The sequence below is a fragment of the Dermacentor variabilis genome, chromosome 7 (genome assembly GCF_050947875.1).
Source record: "Dermacentor variabilis isolate Ectoservices chromosome 7, ASM5094787v1, whole genome shotgun sequence".
Lineage (NCBI taxonomy): Eukaryota > Metazoa > Arthropoda > Arachnida > Ixodida > Ixodidae > Dermacentor > Dermacentor variabilis.
Genome location: NC_134574.1, coordinates 115,452,066 through 115,475,738, shown reverse-complemented (window position 1 = coordinate 115,475,738; position 23,673 = coordinate 115,452,066). Strand labels below are relative to the sequence as shown.

At 49.5% G+C, this 23,673-nt stretch overlaps 1 protein-coding gene across 2 annotated transcripts; it reads left to right on the top strand.

Moving 5' to 3' along the window:
• The first annotated feature begins 3,085 nt into the window (after window positions 1-3,085).
• On the top strand, window positions 3,086-22,878 carry LOC142587805 (kelch domain-containing protein 3-like). Of its 2 annotated transcripts, XM_075699077.1 has the most exons (10): window positions 3,086-5,502; window positions 5,768-5,951; window positions 8,761-8,919; window positions 11,157-11,344; window positions 14,191-14,398; window positions 15,889-15,975; window positions 16,696-16,804; window positions 18,394-18,491; window positions 21,030-21,108; window positions 22,318-22,878. In XM_075699077.1, the coding sequence occupies exons 2-10, from the start codon at window positions 5,804-5,806 to the stop codon at window positions 22,376-22,378; spliced, it is 1,137 nt and encodes a 378-aa protein (XP_075555192.1). In that variant the 5' UTR covers window positions 3,086-5,502; window positions 5,768-5,803; the 3' UTR covers window positions 22,379-22,878. The 2 variants fall into 2 exon arrangements, with proteins under 2 accessions (XP_075555192.1, XP_075555191.1); XM_075699076.1 differs by having other exon boundaries at window positions 3,086-5,951.
• Window positions 22,879-23,673: the final 795 nt, after the last annotated feature.

Here is a 23,673-nt window from a genome sequence, read left to right as displayed (position 1 = left end):
GCCCATAGGTCTTCTGTCACCCCCCCCCCCCCACCTACGGGTGTAGCCCGCGGAAAAAGGGGTGTCTTCAGACGTATATGACCTCCCCCCCCCCCCCACCACTGGCCCTTTGCACCCGGGGCCCACGGCCCCCGGCCCCCCTCGTTGCTACGCCACTGTCCGTGGGGCAAACGCGCAGGGGAAAGAAGACGACAAGAGAAAGGACCTACGCATTGAGGAATGAGCGGGAAAGGAAGCGTGCTGCCGCCGTTTTGAAGGAGCTTGAGCTCAAAAAACAAAGTGTTGGCTAATGCAGAGATGCAGGGGGCCATCACCCAAAGCAAAATAAACTCTTTCGAGCGGCGAAACGCAACACTGAGTCTTTGTGTGCGGGCTGAGAGGATGTCTGAGAGTATGAGGGTGACTTTCCCAGCTGTTGAGAGAGAATCTCACTTGTTCGGACATCATACCAAGGAGCTTGTAATCAACCTATATAAATAGCTCATATTCGAAAATATTTGCTTCTGTATGCATCTCATTTTTATTCGTGTTTGAGAACGTGTGACTCGATTCACAATAGCTTTTACAATCTTTTTTTCGCAAGTATTTTATTTGCTGAGCATTTCGCTAGCCCCCCCCCCCCCCTTTTCTGCTTTCTTATTGAATAAGATAAGCACTACTCGTTATTATGACAACTGCATTAAGTAGCTTTTTTTATTTTTTTAACATGCTTACTAGAGAGTGACAGCATCGGGCGACATGGTGTCAGCCCGCCTTGACATAAAACAAAGTTCTGTGTCACTCAGGAAATTTTGCAAAGGCGCTTAGGGAAAACCTGGAAAACTCGGGGAATTTGGAAATGTGAGCTTGGTGGACGCCCTGAATATAGTATATTTTGAAAGCCTCCTCATCATTTGGAGCATGAAAGGAATCGGTGCTTTTTTCTTCATTTTTCTGTGTTTTACCGAGGAAGCATGTCATTTACCTTTGCTGCTTTCCTACTTGGAGAGTCCGCGCTCTGCAGTAGCATCTGAAATCGTGACGTGCCTGGGGGAAACTACCGATTTTTTCAATACATTCTCTTTCAAATATTCTCTTTTAGATACCCAAGTTTAACCACTCCGTATTGGACATATACAGTCGGACGGCTCTATATACAACAAGCGACACTACAATTACGTAATTACCCGTAAACGAAGTATCTCCCGGCCGATTACCTATCGTTCATATGTATTGCGAACGCCGCAACAGCGAAGCCAACTACAGCGAATTTGCTTGTACAGCGAAGGAGCTTAGGCTTCCTCCACGGCTGATTTGTTATTCTATATGCAACTAACGCTCAATGGGATCGGTGCTCCCACAGCACTCCGCATTACCTATGTGGCATGCATCGTCCCATCCCTGGCGCAACAAGAAAAGCCCGGTGGGCCGAACCCTTCGACGAGGAGTGCCAGTGTGCGTCTTAGCCGGCACAGAAGAAAAGGCAACACCAGTAGTCGCAAAATTCTTCATGCTCCCACTCGGTGGCGGTGCTAAGTTTGTATACCGAGCTGTAGGAACTGCAGCCCTGGAAACCCACGCGGGCGAACTCTGTGAACTACAAGTGCACGCTACAAGGGCAAGCACATCGACCAAACCTGAATGCGAGCTTTCTAGTAGAAACGCGGTCTCTTGCGTGGGCAGATCTCCTGTTACTGTTTTGGACCTTTAATATTTGACACTGAGAAGATCCAATATAAAAAGGCATAACATAAATGATCTTGCCGAAAAGACAGTGGACGCCGGACGCGGGGCGCCGGATTTTTCCGACATAGGGCCCTTAACGGTGTCGTGTTAAAAGGCCGCAAGACAACTAAAGACGTGAGTAAGAAAGTCGCCGCTATACCGCTTCCTCCGATTTGCGTGATCGCCTACGTCGACACCTCGAAGAATTTGAGTTCCACACTCAGGCAAAATCTCAATGCTTAGAGAAATGACCCCTCAAAGGTTAAATGCAGTCCGGTTGAATACCAGGAAAACGAAAGTGTCTATTGACGTAGCGACGCCCTATAGAAAAAGAAAGACCAACCCTTCCCTTATCGAAAAAAATAGGGGTAAGCGAAGCTTGTCCTGCGTGCACCTGACCTTCGTTACGGTTAGTAACTCGCAGGTAACGGTGCTAGATTGCTTCGGCCTCCCGCTCCCTTTGCTCGGTATCTTCTCGTTGCTGTCGGATTACCTCGGCTCGGGCGACTCTAACGGCTGGATCAGCGCATCGACGGCGAGCCCTTTCACGGGCGAGTTCTCGCGGCCGCTCGTCGAACACTGCCCGTTCCTCGGGGGAACGCGCCATGCGTGGCCGTCCCATCAGTTTTCAGAGACTAAACTGAACGGAAACGAAGCCGGCGCAGCGCACGCGACGCCCTTTCCTGCCCTTTCCCTCCCCGGCAGAAGCGAAATGGCTTTGATTGGTTGCGTGCGTGACGTGAGCGCGCGCCTATGCAGCTGGAATGTTTGCTAATGACACGCTCTGGCGCCGGCGCAGCTGTCGACTCATCAAACCTCCATTTCCCACAGCTGCTCTGCTCTGAGAGCAACTGGATTTCTGCGTGATCATGACAACCGCACTTGAGCCAATACAAGCTTTGCTTGGGAATGTAAACCATGCACTTATACTTACGAGCATGTGGAATTCTGCGGGTTTATTATGTATGGTAATCGGACTATAGGGCCGGTGTCATCTCTAATGTCGTCGACGACAAGGAGTCGCAATGGATGTCGCCTTCAACAGTCAAGATCACTGACCTTATTCACTTCGGCCGCTCGACAAGTGCTAAGCCAGTTTTCGAGAGCACCGCCCTACCTGGTCACGCCCAGGTGGGCTATGTTAGCAGTGGTGTAGCCAGAAATTTATTTCAGAGGAGGGGGGAAGGGGTTTCCCGCCGGCAACTACCACTCCTTCACCCCCTCTCTCTCTCTCTCTCTCTCTCTCTCTCTCTCTCTCTCTCTATATATATATATATATATATATATATATATATATATATATATATATATATATATATATATATATATATATATATAATATGGAGGTAGTACACCACGCAAAGACTAACTCCTACCCCTAGCACTCCCCAGTCAATAATTCGTTAAAGAGGAGGCACGTTTTTGCGTTGCCGAAACAATACTTTGCTTAGCTTGTGACAAAAGTTTTTTATTGCTAAGGTGTGCAGCCACTTCGCATCGAATTATGCTATCATCCGCATGCTTTTCTTGGAAAATATTTAAAAAATTCAATTTTGTTTACGAATTGATGCAAGTATATAATGTATGTTGATGACCTAGCTCGTACATGACATGTAAAAAACAAACAGCGCTAAAAACGGGGTCAAACAAAAAATGATAGTCATTGCACTCTGTGAAGATGGAATGGCAGCGAAAGCACTTTGATTTTCGTTTGAGAGCTTTGGCTGTCTTCAGATTTCGCTGCCAAGTATACAAGTACACCACAAGATTCAGTTCAACTGATTCTAGCCAAGGGTGGCAGTCGAACCAATAAGTGTATATCACAGCGATCACAAAGCAATCACGACCACTCGAACAATATAAAGATGGAATGGCAGCAAAAACACTTTGCTTTTCCTTTGAGAGCTTCGACTGTCGTCAGCTTTCTCTGCTGAACGTCAATGGGCACGTTCACGACTTGCCCCTTGACTCCGTGCTGTCCCCCCGCCGTGACTCGGGCGCCTGATGCACATGAACGGGATCCGCGGTGCCATCGGGCGTTCCTCTACCGCGTTTCAATTTCGGCAGATGCTCCGGAATCCGAGGGTACACGTATCCGTTCGTGGTCGAGCAGGGACACCACACCTCTCAGCAGAGATTCCTTGTACGTCCCGCACACCTTGAAGTCCACCACGTGGGAACGCACAGGACAGTACCTGCATCGCACGGCCCCGATTAGTCACGTCTCGTACATTTCCGTTCATCCTCGGGTCGTTCTCGAACCACAGACGGTCGCACACTCTGCAACTAAATCCCAAATGTTTATCCAGAAACATATGTTCTTATCCGCGTGCCTAGGGCCTCTTTGGGGTCCCACGTGCGACAAGAATAGTGCAAGGGCATGTCACAGGTCTCCGAGTCCACAGGGGTATGTGCCATTGAGCTTGGACCCTTTCTGCAGTATCACCAGGATCAGCCCACACGATGATATTTACTGTTGCCGGGCACCGAAAAAGACTACGGAGGGTTAGTCCCATATACAGCTTTCTTTCTAAAAACAAGACAGCGCGCTATCGTGTATCTTCCTGCTTGCAAGCCGTACTTGTTGCAGCCTAGGCAACAGTGGAAATCACTGTTGTCTTCTAGCCAGATCGTCTAGTGAATGGTACGGCCACGGCTACATACGGAACAGGGAGGGCACTATTCTGCAAGTCGCCTATCGCTCAATCGCGCTTTCGGCGTTGTGCGCATGCTATATTATTCTAGATTTAAAAATATGGGAACGAAGCTTTGCGCTAGAACTTCGATAGTATCACGTGATGCAAATTTCACTCATTTTGGGTGATCCGCTGTCCGACATGTTTGAAGAGATGTTTGGAAGTAACTTGCTGACGTGGTATTGCAGTCATCTCGCGACGCATACTGTCATTTGATCGCACTCGGGAATTGACGAGGCCCGAAGCAAGGGCTACTTCCTGTTTAGAAACCTTTGTTAATATTGCGGCATCCGCAGTGCGCAGTAAGATCTTGATGAGGGCTAGTGGGTTCATATTTAGAACTGAGATTAAACAGCGCGAATAAAACAAGGACACAAGGACACGCTTCTCTGTGGTATTTGTTTCCTTGTGTCCTTGTTTTATTCGCACTGTTTAACCTCACTTCTTCCTTATAGCGCGGAGTTGCAGGCCAGAGAGCCGCATCACTCAGACCGACGGCCTCTCTACCTTTCTCTCATTAAAGTTCCTCTCTCTCTCTCTCCCTCTCTCAGAAGAAAGCTTCGTCCATTGTGTGCAGCTTCGATTCCTCTCCGCGCGACGTCGGAAGGCAGCTTCGCGGAAGGACCGTATACCTCACACTGGCCCCTTTGTAGCACCGGTAGCCGACTGTCGTTGCTGATTTGCTTACGCGAATCCTGCAGCGTGTAAACGAACACTACAGCCGGGAGTGTTGCTGCACCGCGCGGGGCTGTAGCGAAACGCAGTGTTGACAGCTCGCCGATAAGCCGGAAGAAAAAAAAGAAGAGCCTCGCGTGAATCGGAGTGAGCCGCATAGCCCAAAAGTCACATTCCATGGTCACTCGATCATTTTCCTTCGTACGTGCGTGACATTTTATCCTGACAAAATCGTCTGCAGCAGCGGCAACAAAGGCACACTCGCGCTTAGGCTGCCACAGTCAGGCGACAAAGAAGAAGAGCGGGTCAACGTTTCACGTGCCACCACGGTTCCGCGACGGGTTGCTTCTGAAGGTTCCTACTTGTCCCGGTTCCTGGTCCCCGCGTTGTCGCAGGCGCCCCACCTGAGTGGACCTCCAAGCGCGGCGTGAGTAAACGGCTTTTCTTACATAACGTGGAAGCGCTTTAAGTATACACACACACATGATGGCGGAAAGTAAAGGACGATCTAATCAAACACAAGGACTAGCGATTCTGCGCCAAGCTGTATCGCTCTGAATGTACTGCGGATCGTGGATGGCCGGTGAAGTTTCTTTTCTTTTTCCCCGACTGGGCCTGGTATAACCATATAACCTAATAAATTTTCGCCATTGCGTGCATCTTTTATGTCTTGTTGCTGTTTTCTCGCGCAGGCTCCCGAACCGCAAAAAAAAAAAAAAAAAAGCACAATGTGGACGGCGCGCGTGGAAGGAGGACCCTGCTGCAACAACCACGCGGCGGTGGCCATCAGCGACGAGGTGTACTCGTTCGGCGGCTACTGCGCCGAGGAGATGAACACCATGCGCCGACCCATGGACGTGCACGTGCTCAACACGGGTGCGTTGTTCGCGCGCGCCGGGCCCCGCCTGTATGCGACAACGTCTGCGTCTTATATTCGCGCCAACTTCTTACGCGAGCTCGTCCCGCGAGAATAGGACGGGACTGCGTGCCGGTTGGCACGCGAGCTGTTCTCGCGTTACAAGCCGAAAGACAAAAAAAAAAAAAAGAAATCACATTGATCATTTCGTAATAAGTTGTACTTCGCGATCTAGGAGCTGTTTTCTGTTTTGTATACCCTCTCTTTTTTTAAATTCCGCATCTCGCGTTGTTTCTCGGGGGGATAACATTTGTAACGTTGAAGGGGTACTGCGCTTTCGAGTGACATTCGCCGATCAACTTTAGGATGCGCAGTTCGAACAGGCACACGACGGTCGCGATACGCCATCGTTGTGTCCACATGCTGGACGAGGGCCTCTTCCAGCGTTCTCCGATTACCCCATGTCTTGCGCCAACGAGGGACCCCATCGTATGCCTGCAAATTTCCTAATTTGATCGCACCACCTAATTCAGTGCCCTCCTCGACGGCCCTTATCTAGACCAATTACTCGCAGGGATGCCCTGACCATGAGAAGGAAGTTTACTGGAGAATAAAAGTGGGTTGGATCGCATACAACACGCGTTGCCAGATCATAACTGGCGGCTTACCGCTATTCTTCAAAAATAAAAGAGTTCAGTTATTGCATTTGCCAGTGCTAACAATACGGGGCAGAAACTTGGAAGTTAACGAAGCAGCTTGACCGCGCAACGAACGATGGAACCAAAAAAAAAAGATATGTTAGTCGTAACGTTAAGAAACCGGAAGAGAGCGATGTCGGTTACAGAGTGAACGAGGGTCGCGATACTTAAGCGATGTCAATGATTTAATAACTATGGAAACAACCTTTAGAAAATTATGAATAAAATTATGTGCCATTTGCCCGTGACGATTTCCTCCGCTATCAAGCGCGGTACATTTCGTTTTATTTTGGCGGACCTTCATTCGGGAAATCTGCGCGAGGATTCTGGTACTTCTCCTAGTCGACCAGGTTAATGTGCCGCTAATACAGGCAAATTTTGTTGAAATAGTGAAATACCCGCTATGTTGCGTTTAACTGCGACTAGTTGGCTTAAGCTTTCTGAGTCTCCGCCTATCGGCACACAAAGAAGAGCGGCGAAAAGAACGTGACTTTTGCATGGCCGCCGATAAACGTGAAGGGAGAAGGCAATCATCGCTTTACTGCCAGCTGTAAACATTGTACTTGTGTTAGATAATCTGCTTGCGAAAACAAGAGTTTTTGTTGCTGTAGTGGTAGGACACAGAAAACATATGCCGTAAGCTTACCGTGCAGAAAATTATTTAATGCAAGGTTTTATTTGTGCACTTAGCCGCTAGTTAAATGTGCGATATGCATTCCCTTTTATGTACCATTTAAGCTTCCATACGCCGATCGCTACCGTCACAGAAGTGTGAGACTGTTTTTAGACACGCCGACTTGTGGAACGCCTCATGCCTGTGGGCGATTTAACAGAAGGGCACACTGAGACCGTTAGCTGCTAAGCCTGCATACCGCCACCTGGTGTTGTAAGGTTCATGGAAAACAAGATAGCGAAATGTCTCCACACTCAAGCTATGCGCGATTTCGCGCACCATTGCCCGTCCTCTGTAGCCTAATGAAAAATGAAACATTTCGAAGCGCGACTACGCCACAATATAAATAAGAAAGGAAAGCGCCAGTTTTGTCGATGTTCACCGCCAATAAACCAAGTATAGGGGCCCTATAACCTAGAACTATTTCAACGTGTTTCATTCCAATTTCCTGACGTCAAATTTACGTAACCGCCGACGCAAGCATAGAGTGCTTACCCGTCGCGTTGTAGGAACAGCCCAATCAAACGCTCTCCTCATTTAAAGGAGGTCGCTTTTGTTCGCTTTCAAAACGAATAACATTGCCTACATTGAGCGGTTTTTGTTATCTAATTGGCTGACAAAAGGCGAGGAGCACGCTCACGTGGAGAGGGTTTAGATGGCGCCGAGGCAGCGCAGTGAAAATAAATAACCAGATAAAGAGGGTAGTGCCGGCGTCTGCGATTGGTCCGCTTCCCCCTGCCCTTTTCGACCAGCTTGCGTTGGTTGGTAGAAAATCGCGGCGGTGTGCAACGGAAGGTTAAGAATGCCGCTAAAACGGATCCTCGGCAAAGAAGAGTTGGCAGAACGACATCGTAAATGTGCCGAAAGGGCTCGATGGCGTTACACGGCCACGCAAAAAGTTTTATTATACACAAATAAACGCATGCTCTGCGGCAAGTGCGAGCAGTTAGTGCCTGAGCAATCGGCAGACAGCCATCTTCTATTCCTTTCGGAACGGGGCAGTCTCCGGCTATTCGGAAAGCAATTCAGTTTTGTTCGGCATGTTAATGCATTTTTAACGCGTAACGTCACTTTAACGTGCGACTTTTCTCGGTTTTGTGACGTCGCGTTATGACAGGCGAAGCGAGCGCAGCCCGATAACTTTTGACCAATAGCAGAGGGCTAATGGCGAAAAGGCGCCGAATAAGAAATAATTATTTTTCTTTTGTTTGGACTAATCACGCATAATCAGTGTGTACACATATGAGATGTGCAGCTATCGCGGTTTTCGTGGTGTCGCGTGACAGACAGGCGAAGTGGGGATGGCTCAAAGAAGCTTTCTACCAATCGCGGAGCATTGATTGCAGAATCGGAATATAAAAGTTTGGAATAGCTTTGCGGTGTTGCGCCTTAGTTCATCCTACCTACAATTCGGTTTCGTTTGCGTCGTGCCGATCACTGAATGGCGCGGTCGCGCAGGCTCTCTCCGGTGGACGCTGATCCCGGTGCAAAGCAACCTGGAGAACGTGCCATTCCAGCGGTACGGTCACACTGTGGTGGCGTACGGCGAGCACGCCTACCTTTGGGGAGGTCGAAACGAGGACGGCGCTTGCAGCATCCTCTACCGCTTCGACACCGGTACCACACTCGCTGCTCGTTTTTTGTTTTTGTTGTTTAAGCTAAACTTATACGAAGTGAAAGACAGTGAAGCCTCAGAAAGCATAGCAAAAAGTAAATATTATGTGACTATTTCAAATGTAGAAAGAATAACGTAAGTAGAAATGAAAATGGACGAAATGACAACTTGCTGCAGACGTTAGCCGAACTCGCATCTTTCGCCTTACGCTTGCGGCCATCCTCCCTAGCACCTTCTTGGGGAGGTGTGCGTACATGTGCAAAATTTATCCTTTGGAGCGCTAGCCAGCGCCGCACGCAACCAAGGCGGCGGATGAGGTCTTTTTAACCGCGAGTGTCACGTAGTACAGGGGTTTAAGAGCAAGCAACTGGCAAACAAACCGTCGTATGCCACCTCAAGACACCAAGACTTCCATATTCGAGAACCTCATGAGTACGAGGAATCTTACAAAGGAGTCCCTGAACAGGTTCCAATAACGTACAGTGCACAAGCGATTGGCAATCATTTGAATCCCCCCCCTCGTCCCCCCCAGTCGCGTGCGATAAAGCTCCTATCGTTACCCAGCGCTTTCATTCGTACTTCTGCCGCGCTTGGCCTCCGCAAGTCCTCTTGAAGATAACACTGCAGCCTCGCGTCAAGGACGCAATCTCGACAGTTATTATGTGCCGCTCGCGAGGTAGCTAAAGAGCTGTCCATCTGTGCGTGCGTTAAAGAAGGCGTCTTGTAAAGTTTTCTTCTCCACAGTAAGCGTCATATTGGGGAGAAGCCCGCTTCTGCGATTACTTTCGTTGTACAACGCGGACATGTGATACATTATGTCTGCATGCGCTAAGAGCATGAAGTGCTTCGCGACTAAAGCATGTGGTATGCGTGCTGCATGCTGAACGCTGCGGATTGGAACTATCCGTTATCGGGCCACAGTGGTTTAACGAGGGAGACGCACCGTAGAAAGGCCAGGTGGGACTGAGACATAAGACCGTACATATACATGCGGTGAAGTTTACACAAGTACAAAGGCTGATTGTAAGCTTGTCGGGAGAAATGTGGAAGCTTTAGAGCGCAGCTCTTTAATAGCCCGTTCGTGCGGCGAGCGTCAACGGCGTAAAGAGCGAACAAACGCCGCGAAGAATTAAAGCGAACGCACAACGCAGTGGTAGATGAAAGGAAGGCCATAGCGAGAGAGGAGGAGGAAAGCGCAGGAGTAGGATGTAGCGAAACCATGAGGCGGAAAGCGGAGGAGGAGTGGAGGGGAGACGGCCTGCACATGCGCTGAATTGCCGGCAGCCTAGGCATCCGCAGCCGCGTGGGCGATCTCATCTGCGCTTCCGAGGGGGAGGGGTGAAGCAGGGTGCCGTGAGGCGGGGACGGCTACGCTCGTCCGCGGCGTCTGCTGCTGATGTCAGTCCGCGATACAAGCGTGTGTGACTGGGAACACTGCTCCTGCAATAGGAGACGGCGAGTGGCTACGAGTAAGGCTCGATGTGACGCTCCCTTGGGTGTTGTGGCCGCTGACACCGGTGGCACGACTTTCCCGCGACGAAGGGACGCTCTCGTCGTCGTTGGAACGAAAGCGCAGTGTCGCGCAAGACGGGCTGTGCGGCGACGATGAGTACGATGTGGCGCCAGAGTAGCGCGCGTCGTTTGTATGGAAACAAAGCGCTGCATGAGCGGAGGTCTGGCTGCAGCGGCTTCTGTGTGTGTGTGTGTGTGTATTTATATAGCATGAATTTGTCTAAACTTCGCCCTTCTGGCTTCAAACGGCTTTGTGACTGTGCAAACTGACAATTTTCAGCGAGGTATTGTTGTATAAGTAAATCAACAATTTGCTACGATCATGGATATGCTCGGAGTCATATATTGCCTTCAGCGCTTACAAAAATGGGATCGCTTTGAGGTTTGGGCCAATAGAAAGGCACATAAAGCGTAATGAACGAATCCACAAAACCGTCTCAAGCAACGCGCGCGATGATTGGACAAATCCACGTGGTAATCTTATTTATTTATTTATTTATTTATCACTCTATGTCCGGGAATCCCTACGAATTCCTGTGATGGCCTCTTACTGTTGCGCGCTCTACCCTTTGAGGCAAGAAATGAGATCCCCTTTTCCTTTGCATATATTACTGGTATGTACCCCCAGCAGTAACGCCTGCACGACGCTGCAGGTTTTCTGCAGTAAATAAGTAACTAAATGGATAGATAAAGCTAACGTCTTCACTGGCGCGCCCCCTGGCGGCAGCGTCGTTGACATGGCTGCGTCCCCGCACCACGGGCGAGACTCCCGGCGCGCGCGAGGGCCACTCGTCGTGCGTGCTGGGCAGCCGCATGTACGTGTTCGGCGGCAGGGAGGACGAGGCCGACCGCATCTCGCAGGACGTGCACGTGCTCGACCTGGACACCATGCACTGGAGGTTCCTGGCCACCAGGGTGAGAGCGCGGTGTGTGTGCGTGTGTGTGGCACGCCTGTGCGTGTACGATGAAAACCTATGCACAGCGCTGGTTCGAGCGTCACGCATGGTTTAGCTGGAACAGCAAAAGAAGACGAAGACTGCAACATTCCCGCAGAGGTACCCGCTTGCTTCGGCCACTTGACGACGCCTGAATGCACCCGCAGTTGCGTTTCGTTGTGTGCGGTGCTCGTAAGAATGCCGGGGACATGGTGGAGACTGGTGGACGATTCTCGCGCTAGTTACTGTTGCCTCGAGTTTCCTTTACTGATACGGGCGACAGCAGTGTGACAGTCACGTGGTAGCTCGACAGAATTCGCGGCAGTTTACGTATAAGCGACTGTCGTGCGTCTTAACCGCGGTTAGCAAGCCCGTGTAACTCTGGTGCTCGTTCTACCGTATGTAGTAAACTTAGGTCGGCAAAGCTATATACAGCGTCAGTTCGCGGTTAGCGCTTCGCCTTTCGTGTAGAAAGCCTTCGAGACAAATATCCCGCTAAAGAATTTTTTTCTTCTTGTTTTGTTCATGCGGCGGACAATCAGTCGCCACCAATACAGCTTACTTCGAGGCAAGGCATTCGTCCTCAGCCTGGTAGCACCATTTGGACGGGGCGACTTTCTTGACTGTTGGTTAAGATTTGTCGCTCCACTCGTCGAAATACGGTCACTTTGTTAATCGGCGCACATGTTCTTGCTCGCTTGCGGCTCTTCAACTCGGCGCCAACTCCAAGTGTTATTCGAATACACGTCAAACGCAGGAATTGTCTCGCCTCTACAATGAAATGACCTGTACAACGAAGGAATAATTCTGCCCCGGTTCTGTTGCGAGAAGTGTGGTGCGCGACCTCTATAACTAATTAACTAATGAATGCAGAAGCCCCAAGTACTTCGTTATAAAGGCGTTAGACTGTCAATATATATATATATATATATATATATATATATATATATATATACACAATAAGAAAGAGCGAAAGAACATTAGGGACATCATCAATGAACAATTAAATGCAACAGAAAAATTGGAAGGAAGGCCTGAGAGCGCTGGAACCCGTGGGCTTATCTGCGGAGTGAAAGTCGAGAGTCTGATCTGAATAGCGCCGGGCTGCTGGTTCCTGGCTATACGGTGGTTGCTGCCGGCCACGGTGACGGGTTCAGGCCACGCGTCGGTCTTCCCTTCAAGGATTCCAGCTAGGGGAACCTAGCCTGTCAGAGGCACTATACTTTGCTGACCACCCAAATACTCACCCAGGTTTGGAAAACAGCCGTGCCCCTATCAGCGCGCCGACCATTACATGACGAATCGATCGGGTGGCTCGCGGGACAATAGGAAGAATCCCCTCCTCTTTTAACTAGGCCAATGCCGAAAACGGCCACGCACTTCGGGATACCGCTTTAATTGTATTCGTAGGTGCAGTTTACAGAACTGCGATGTTATTTTTATTGCGATAGCAATTATATGGACACTGCAGGTGCATTCTGCCGTCGCCGTCGCCGTGAAGTTCCGTGTAAAGTCCAAGGGCGATAACACCGTCGCCGCGCGCCCTATACGCTGTATGTGCGAGTGAAAGCGTGCGAGGGGAGACGACGATCGCGTGGCAATCTTGCCCTTGCGAAAGGCACGGAAGCGGAGAGGAAGCGCGCCGTCTTCCGTCGAGCGCGGGACACCGAACGTTGCGAGGCGCCGGGGGCTGGGAGAGGGCAACGGCGTCCTACTCCGGCTGCAACTGAGCATGTGGCGCCTCCGCGCGGTTCCATCTTGAGATCGATCTGCATTGGGGGCACAGTCTAGGTGCGTCGGCGGCTTGTAGATTTGTGCGTGCTGTGTGTTCTCGTCACTTTTTTAGGCTTGTAGCGCAGCTCAGAACGAGCAAAAAGGAAGGTGGAAGGGGTAATGAAAAGGAACGGAGAGCAGGGTGGAGCGCTCACCCTATTCTCCGTTCCTTTTCATTACCCCTTCCACCTTCCTTCTTGCTAGTTCTGAGCTGGGCTACAAGCCTAAAGCCTAAAAAAATCACGACATACCAACTCACCCAGACTGCCACGCTTCTCGGCGCTGTTAGCGTTGAAGCGATAGACAGCACGAAGGTCACTTCGGTCGCTGCTTCCGCCACGTTTCCTCATGCCAGCGTTTTGACAGCGAGTGTCTGCGGTCATCGAGCGTTATGCGTTCACGTTTGCTCTGCGCGCTGACACCGCGCTTGTAAATTTAGTTAGCGAGCGAATGTTTACAAGTTGATGCGGCCGATAAAAGCACTGTCCTTGCTTCGTGTGGCTTTATGCTAATTTGCTGTCGAAACCGATGCTTCGCCTTTCGGGCGAAACTGCGACCTTTTATTTCTGGGTCAAAGAGTTGCAAACTTCATACTCTAGTTCCCTGCGAAATACACCCGATAATTTTCCTAAACAAAATGTCATGGCATTCATGTCATGACCTATCATTTATGTTCGTCATACAGCCTTGTCATACTATTACAATTTTGGTACCTACCAAGTTAGCAAAATGACCATGAAATCACCAAGACGTAGGTGGCTAGATAGATACTGTAAAAAGTGTCAAATGTTCGCCAAGAAATGGTTCGCATTTAAGAATCCATTTTCAAGTACTAAACTAACTTCTTCTTTTAGTTGCAACAAACCTCATCAATATCGGTGCAGTCGATGCGGAGCAGCATGCTTTCTCACTGCCCACGCATTTATGTAGATACGGGCTCCTTACGTGCCACGGTGTTGCGGTCATCATCAGGTTCGCCGGAAACGCGAGAGAAGCTGCCGCGAGCACGTGCTGTCAGTGCGCACCTGTTCCTTACACTACACACACGTGCAGGGCAACGCGCCAGAGTGGCGCAGCTTCCACTCGGCGGTGGCCATCGGCCGGCGCATGTACGTATGGGGCGGCCGGCGCGGCTCGGCCGACACCCAGGAAGAGGTGGCGTACTGCGACCGGCTCGCCTACCTGGACACCACCAACGGTGCCTGGGTGCACCCGGTCACCAAGGGGACCATGCCGCTGGGCCGGTGCGGCCACGCTGCCTGTGAGCAGGTTTTTTTTTATTGCGATAGCGATTATATGGGCACTCCATGCAGGCGCGTTTCGGCCGTCGGCGACGCCGTGAGGTTCCGTATGAAGTCCAAGCGTGATAAAATCGTCACCTCGCGCCGCGTGTGTTATGTGTGAGCGAAAGCGTGCGTGGGTGAGCCGGCGATCGCGGTTCAAACTAGCGTACGCAAGGGAGAAAAGTGGGGAGTAAGCGCGCCGTCTTCCGTCTCGCGCAACATACCGGGGGGGGGGGGGGGGTAGGGATGGAGTGGCCCGGGCGGCCGGCCGGGCCCCTACATCTTGAAACTAACCTGCGACGGCTACAGAGTCCGCGCTGTGCGGTGTTTTCGCGCCTTACTTCGAGTTGATACATAGATACATAGAGATGGAGTACTTTTTTTTCGTATTGGTTTCGGAGTTCGTTAGTCGAGGGCATCGCTGGTGGCGCTTTCCCGTGTGCACCCAATGATTTCCGCCGGTCACCTTAATTTTGGGTCCCAGCAGGTCGTCACCTGAGCCGACCACTCGGCGGTCAGTTCTGGGGAACACAGTGAGTAAACTGCGATGAGAAAAACGGAGTAACATAGGGGGACACGTCGGGAGTACGCGCGAGCTGTTTCAATGGCCCCACCGTATTGTGGAGGCCATGGCAGGGAGTCTTCTTTGACTACACCGGGAAGGAGGTGCATGCGTGGTTGGGTGAAAACCACATAACAGCAGCATTGGTAGCAGATTGTTGTTGAAACGTTTAACTAAGCAAATAGCATGTATTCGACTAGTGGTCCCAGCCATAAAGCGCTTTAGGAGTGCAACTTGAGGTGCGAGACAGATTTAGAGATGAGGGAAAGAACGTTCGAAACACCATTGACCAGGATTAGGTGACTTATCGGGATTAGAGGGCCATTAAAACCACAGATAGGCTTAGTTGCTGCTTTGCATGACCGCTGTGGCGCTGCGGGAGCGCTCTGCAAGATAGCTGTCGAACAAGCCGTATACGTTAGCTCGGTCTGGCAAGGTACTCCATATTGAAACTCGATTTTAATTTACTCCGAGCAACAACGTTAATTTTTTTAGTGGACGGAAGCGAGGCTTGAGCCCTCCCCTTCATTTTCGCCCCCTCCCACTCTTCTTTAAAACCGACGCTCTGGTGGTACGTCAGTGTGACGTCACGGATCTCAGGAAACTCGCGCATGAATGCGCAGTTGTTGTGCAGAAAGAAAAAGAAAAGTTGTCACAACTCACTAGCTCGACTCTTCTTTCGTCTGCTTTGACGAAGGCGCATTGAAGCCTATACCGCTGGATCCCACGCACGCTCCCACGTGACATGATGAGACGATAGTAGTAGTACCCTTCAATTTTTGTCACGTGACGCTCTCTCAGTATTATCTTCCTGCATGGTCTTGACAGTCTGTACGTGCTCTTACCTCCACTGCTGTACAATGCCTGAACACCCACTGTTAACGGCTTAACGGCGTCTCCTTCCAGTCGTCTACAAAGGCGAGATGTACGTGTTCGGCGGCTACAACGGTCTCCTGGGAACCTTCTTCGAAGACATGTACAAATACAGTCCAGGTACCGGCATACGTGTGCTTCGGGAAGTTCTCGCTATTATGTGGCGACTTTGTCACGACGATAACAAACACATAGTCAAACGAAATAGAGCTTTTCGCCACCTTTTTCGAGTTTTAAGCGCTTCATAATCTTTCCTTAGTCCGACCTGTTTACGTCACAGCGGAAACAATTACGTCGTCACATATGAAAACCATCGTTAGAAGGTGTGTCTATCTGGGGAAGACTGGAGGATCAGCTTAAAGGCTTGTGCCTCCAAAATTTTGCTCGAGACCTCGCTGATGTTCCTTTTCCCGAATTAAGGGGCAAGGGAAGGGGACTAGAGGGGGGCGTGAAAAGTTTTTTTTTTGGAGGGGGCGGAAGGGGGAATGACGTTTGGAGCACCCTTGTGTTCTCGCCAGAGGGATATAGGGGACCATGTCCTGGTCTCATAATTCCACTAAACGAACAAACTTAGTTTGCACCCTTTTATAGCTAGCCGTTAAACTAAGAAAACTTCCTACTGAACTTCATTTAGCTAAAAGGTTTTTTGGTGACTATTGCAAATATCTATGACGTCCACTGCCACGCGCAGTTTGCGGCCAAGAAATAGGCTCTCCATTTTAGCAGCCCATTTTTTTTTTTTTGAGGATCGCTTAAGCAATTTACCCTGTTTTCTACCGTCCTATGTCTGCTCCGAAGATTTCTACACCGGTCGCTGAAACACGCGCCCCGCGTTTCCAGAATGCTCCCAGTGGACCCAGGTGAAGCTCCTGCGGAAGGGGCCCTGCGCCAGGAGGGGACACCGCTGCTGCCTAATCGGCAACCGGCTCTTCTTGTTCGGGGGAACCAGGTATGCTCTCCCTGCCGACAAAATGGGACACAACAGATTTAGCGAGGGATCGGATTGTTTAGGGGTAAAAAGCATGTTCTTTCCGCTAGTTCCATTTCACTTAGAATAAAAATAAGAAAGTATAGTTTAAACGCGTTTGCACTCTCGGTACTACCAAGCAAGGAAACTAAACAACAACAACACAACAACAACTCACAGCACATAACGCGCTCTTTTCATGGAGTGGAAGGCTGTAATCCGTGTGTTTGAGTAGCCTTCAATATATACTGCGGTGCAGAGCATGTAAACGTACATGCCCGAGATGACACTGAGAAAGAAACTTGCCGCACTTCATCCGACTCTTTGATCCCCTTAATTCAACCGCTGCGAACAGGCTTTACGAGCGTCCAAGTCGCCTGTACGTGATCTTGAGGACAACCTTCCGGTAACTATTGTGGACCAGTGCCGCAGGCGGGACAAAAAATAGCTGAAAGTTGAGGAGCTTCATAAAGGTCCCACCAATCGGTTGGCGAATTTCACAAACAACCTGTCGAAAGCGACAGTCCTACGCGTTCCCTTTTAGCGAGGGAAGGGTCAACGGATTTGGACTTGCCCCTGCCAGAGCTCATCCCCCTTCATCTTCCGTCTGCCTGCATGGTTAGCTGATGCGTCTCATATCTCACAGCTGCGTCACTTCGCGTCACTCGTTAGCGCGCCCGCACTGTCGCGTTTCAGCACTACCAGTTGCTATAAGTTCTATCTGTGTGTGGCAACATTAGAAATTTCGTATACGAATCGAATGGGCTTCACTATTCGGGAATTTACTATTCTAAATGGCCGAACATTCGTTTCAGTTCGAGTGACAGGATTAATAATACTTACTGGAGTCTCGAGCCACAGAGACCGACGGAAGCGGGGACTGTATACTCAATGATTCTACTGCAGGAGAGAGCTGCAGAGACAGCAGTTCCCGAGCGTGTGCACGGGGCAGATGTAACGGCTGCTCGATTATGTCGTGTCAAGAATACCTCAGTCTTAGGCCGTCTATACGCACGAATTTTTTTTGTCTGGATTTTGGCGATGCGATTTATTACCTTGTCAATCTCACTAAGTTTGCATCGCTTTAAAGCAATGTGCAGTGTTGTAGTATCACATTTCCTTCAAAGAGCACATCACTCTGTGTGCATCCGGCGAAGCACTTTTTCCTCGCTCTGTATTACTGCCATTTTCATTCTGCGCCAGATAGCCGAAAGCAATTGTCCTCCATTTGCCAGCTTCTCAACTGACCGGACGTCAAACTGAAATCGGCGCAGTACATGCACTTATCAAACAATATGAGTAAGGTTAATTTGTGTGTGTTTGCGTTTTTTTTTACAAAGCGCACACCGTACATGTATGATGCTTCAATTTGTTTAGAAATGAGGGAAAATTTGATATTCGATTCGACGTCCGGAGGTTGTTTTTATCCGACGTAAATATTCGATTATATTCGGCAAATTCATAATTCGAACATCCCGAAACTGCAGCCCCGTTTCCTTTTTCTTTCGCGGCATGTTGAATTAAGGAACACGCGTCCTCACTGTGCCTCATTTTTTTTTTCGTTTGTGCAGCCCGGTGTCCAGTAAAGGCAGCATCCTGGACAGGTTTCGCGAGTCCAGCGAGACCGTGTCCCTCGTGGACCACCCGGACCTACACGTCCTGGACTTTGGTGAGGGAAAGCACGTGGTGTGCACGTAGGCATGCATACGCTAACTGCGGTAACAGAGCTTCATTGGTGACTATATCAATGATTGTTTGACTTACGACGAAACATTGAAGCATGAGGTTTACTACTCCACCATGCCTACTACGCAAAAAAAAAAAAAGGAAAATTCTCCCAGATCTGCCCAAACATCTAGCAAACTTTGTTTTTCAGAGAGCCAGTAACCTCTTCTTGCATTTCTCCCGTGGTGCTTTTGCTTGTTCCCAATCACTAAATTAGTAAAAAATATTCAATAAATTTGCAGAGACGATAGCGATGCGTGACTCAAATGCCTTTTTTCGTGACCACTTGACGTGTAGCATCGCGGCGACGGTTAGCGTGCGTGGCTCGACTCAAGTGCAGGCGAGGGCCTCCGAGATTTCCGTTGGGAAGCAGCGCCCCGCGTCAGAGATTTCGGAGGCGATGTCGCTGCAAAAAGTATATTTTCGGTGCTTCATCAGCTGCGGGATCACAGTTCCGCGGCGGAATGCTCGTTTCCCACGCCGCGGTGCTAAGTTCGAGTACTAGCCTGGGTGAACTTTCTTCGGAGCGTCATTACGATATATGAACAAACAGTTATTCGCAGTAGTAAAGGTTGTTCTGTAAGCTACATCTGTTAACGCGTCCGAAGCGTACAAAACTGATCTACCATATGCGATTTTAGAAAGCGCTAGCTTGCGAATGGCCTATCGGCCGGACCTCGCTTAAACGGACTATCGATTTCACGTAAACATAAGCTGACGTGCTACTTTTACCCGCTTTAACCTGGCGCCAACTTTGGCGGGTCGTAACTTTTGCGCAGGCATCTTTCGACACCATATATGCTACTGCTTTGCAACGATATCGTGAGAAATGGAAATCATGTTGTGAAAAACAAAACAAAAGGAAGAGAAATAAAATTGGCAACCACTCCACTCTGTGAAGATAGAATGGCAGCGAAAGCTGACGATAGTCAAAGCTCTTTAACGAAAAGCAAAGTGCTTTCGCTGCCATTCTATCTTCACAGAGTGGCGTGGTTGCCAATTATCGCGTTGCGAGTCTGGCGTCATTGCTCGTTCGGAAGTGTCCGGGCTCGCGATTGTCGTTTTCTTTCAGCATCGCGGGAACGTTCTTCGTCGGTGGTCGTTTCGCGCCAACGCCGTTTACATTCTCGTTTCTGTTCTCTCCGGCACTCCTCGTACGCATGCTGTTCTTCGGGTGTACGAAGTAAACGTCTCCTCCACATCGATAACGCAGCTGTTTTTGGCGTCGATACCTCTCGCGATTATATAATGCGATGACCTTGACCTCATGCTATTTTTCACGGTGAGCGTTCTAATCTGTTCCGCATTTTGACACTTGCGCCGCCGCACTGCACCCGTACGTGATCGCACACAAAGCAAACAATGAAACCCATTGTGTATGGGTTCGTTGTGAAGCTCTAAGTCTGTTTCCGTTTCCGGATGCCGAAAAAACTACGGAAGGTTAGTCATATACAGCATTCGATGTAAAAACTTGCTGTTAGGTTGTTTTGGTAGTTTCGTTACTGCCTGCTTAGGCACTCTTCGACATAATTTGCTCTCAGAACTCACTGCATGCTTTCATCTGTTCGTATGCCACTCGAAATTAGGATCCCTGCGCTCTATCAATGTAAAATACAAAGAAAGAGAGAAAAAAAAAACAAGCGTGTTTTATGTATAGCAGGCGACGCTACAAAAGCTGGTGAAACTTCCCTCACTGCTCGCGCTCGCGACCAAAAAACAGCGCATCACAAATTAAAAGAAAGGTAATTGAATTCTAGAGTTTTACGTGCCAAAACCAATATAAGATTACGACGTGCGGGAAGGGGACTCCGGAATAATTTCGACCACCTAGGGTTCATTAACGTGCACCCCCCATGCACGGTACACGGGAGTTTTCGTATTTCGCCGCCATCAAAATGCGGCCGCCGTGGCCGGGACTTGATCCCGCGACCTCGGGATTAGCTGCGCAACGCGATAGCCACTACGCCACCGCGGCGGGTCACACAGGAAAGAAGGTTATTCTTCTGCATCATACAATTTGTTGTAATATTGTCTCGTACTGCTTTACGTTACAAATTAATGACGTATTTATTACGATGAAGGGGGTTGCAAATAGCATATTCACCATCGAACGAACCGAGTGACACGTTTCTGCGACCCGCGCGGCCACAATCTCGTCCTGGCTACCCAGCGTCACATACTGGATGTACAAAGTAGCACAAATGATACGTAATTTGATGTGTAACCTTACGTCCACAAGTCGCAGCTGTAACGTGCGAAGTAATTATCTCGTAGAAAGCGTACGTCGCAGATTTAAAAGACAATTGCACTGCGAAACGCGCAGAGCGAGACATCTATGACCGCACTATAGTATACTTGTGTACAGCTTCCGCGGCGTTTCTTGCATATAGTACAAAAGGGAGTGAAGTGGCGTGTGCTTTCTCTGCCGAACTGTGTACGTTGATGTTAGAGGGGCGCTGCGCTTTTCTGCTTATCCTTGCAGCGCCTTCCCTGAAGACGCTATGCCTTCTCGTGCTGATCGACTCCCGCATGGACATCAGCCACCTCCCCGACGAAAACAAGCAAGTCACGCACGCATAACTTTCAACTTGTGCGTTTGTTTACTTGCACCGCGTCGGGCCAGGTCGTGAAAAGAAACGAGCACAGTAGCCAGGATGTCACAGGGTTCCTTGTGCCATGGTTACAGTTCTTGTTGAATCAGTGTTGACAGCAGTTGTGTGAACGCAGGGATCGACGGGTGCGACGAGAGAGCAAATATCGATGTGGCCAAGTGAATTTTCCTCGTTGGCAGCTTGTGCTAAAGCCGCAGTGAATTCTTGGTAGCAGCTAACACATTCTGGCGCCTCTGGGTGGCTTACAAATCTGCAGCAGACGACGTGGTGAACATGGCACTGGTTTCGTTTGTGACACCAATAATGATATTCGTTGTCGTAAACTCCGTAATTGATGTTCGATTTGGTCTTCTTAATGCTGCCGTCCTGCTGCCAACGATGTTGCAAGCCCCCGTGTGTACGAGTCAGAGAAACAAAATCACGCCGACGTTACACGAAGTCTGAAAAGCTGAAACGATCGAAACATTCCAGCTGTATAGCCCTAACTTGTTCGCGCATTTCAGTTCTGCTCGATAGTGCCACTGTTCGGTCACTGAATGACCATCTGCGCCTCCTCTCTCTTCGTATAATCGCGCTTCTGCGCCTGCATGTACAGTTGAGGTTTATTAATTAAGGAGAAGCGGAGACATCTACCAAATCGTAGCAATTGCCACAAAAGAAACCCGTACGGGTTCCTCGAGAGAAAAGCCTCGCAGTTGAAGAAAAATTCGTCCTGGCCCGGGACTCGAACCCGGGACCCACCGCCTTTCCGGGTTAGCCGCTCTAACATCTGAGCTAACCAGGCGGCTAGCAGATGGCAGGGCGAAGTGGAATTTGCCACCAACTCGTAGCAAAGGCAATAGTTTGATGTAATTGTTCTGCGGAAACCCGCAAGGTGGAGACAAGTAATTAAGCGAAAATGAGACATCCACCCAATCGTAGCAATTGCTACAACTGCGAAGCGTTTCTTTCGACGAACCCGTATGGGTTTCCGTTGTAGCAATTGCTACGATTGGGTGGACGTCTCATTTTCCCTTAATTACTTGTCCCCACCTTGCGGGTTTCCGCAGAACTATTAAATCAAAGTCGGGGTTTATGTTTATGTGAGGTTGGTGCCGTACTTTTCAGTGGAGATACATGTTTCTCGTGGCTGATTTCAGTCTCGTGTTTCATTCGCAGGTGGGAGATCAGCTGCATGACGTCGAAGAACGCCGCGTCGAGTCCGCGTGTCTGCCAGTGAACTATGACGCCTCATCGAGGGCTCGATGCTGTATCAAAGAACGGCGCCGTTTTTCTTACGCGAAATATAAAATTTTGTTGCTTTGTTTAAGTGGCCATCATAACATTTTTTTTTTCTTGCTATAATAGCATGAAATTTTAGTCTTCAGTGTAGGCGGCAGCTTTGACGAGCTCCCGAAGGGGTTTCGAAACACTTACTAATAATTTTCCCGCGATGATCCGAGTGAGTTTTCGTTCCTTCTATTGGCGGGGGAGATAAGTGGCGTCATGCACCATCGTGCGTGGTGCGAGTCTGTTTACACGCAAAAGAATCGACATTTGGGCAAGCGTACGCAACGCGAACTGCTCTGACTTGGGGGTCGGCCCATACGCACCTTACGAGGGAGACGCATGTTTTAGCAAGAAACATTAACAAAGGCCGAAGCATTTTGTAGCGGCTTGATTGACAGCCGCAGCTTCTCGCATCGTCGTGTTCAGGGAGGTGCGCGAGCCGCGTTCAGATTTCGGCGTGTGAAGGGCGGGCTGGGTGAATCGGGGGTGGGGGGGGGGGGGCTGCTCCTCAACTCCACACCTTAATTTGTATCGTTACGAGTATGACGTGACTTGTAGGGCAACGAATATGTAGCATTGTAAATACTTGCACAAAGCGTTGTACGAAGTTGCACAGCATCGTATGTAGTTAGTTGTATGGCGTCTATACCGAATCCGCCAGTAAAATTATTTAAGTAGCTTGAAGACGGGCATAGTTGTTCTTATAGTAGTCGAAAAATACACTGAAGTAAACGCTTTTTTTTTCATGTGTCCACTCAGCACAACTCCTAACTTTGGCATGAATTTCCGGGCATCAAGGTCTGCAACATAAGTGGAGCGTCCCACTTGCCACCAGAGGACAGTTAGATTATTCTAGCCACCCTGTAGCTCGATGTCTTATTGTATTTCGTTCGACTCTCGCTGGATTCCAATCAGCTTTCCTTGGATTCTGGATTCTGTGACGGCCTCCAACATTGGTAAGAAAAATGTCCCATAAATATATTTTGGAGCGCCGCAAGCAGACCTGCAGACTTCCAAGCTCAGTTTACAGACTACACTCAGTTTTTTTTTTACTTTGGGACGTCCTTCTGTACTACATTTCCTTTGTAATTGTAATAATGTCTAAGAATAATAAACTGACAAAGCTCGTGCTCCTGCATTTGCGGTGACACCGAGCTCTTGCTCGTCACCTCTAATATTTGTCGCAATAAACTCTGAAGAACCGGGCACGCTTCGGCCTCGAAGGTGTCCACGTGACGTCACAGA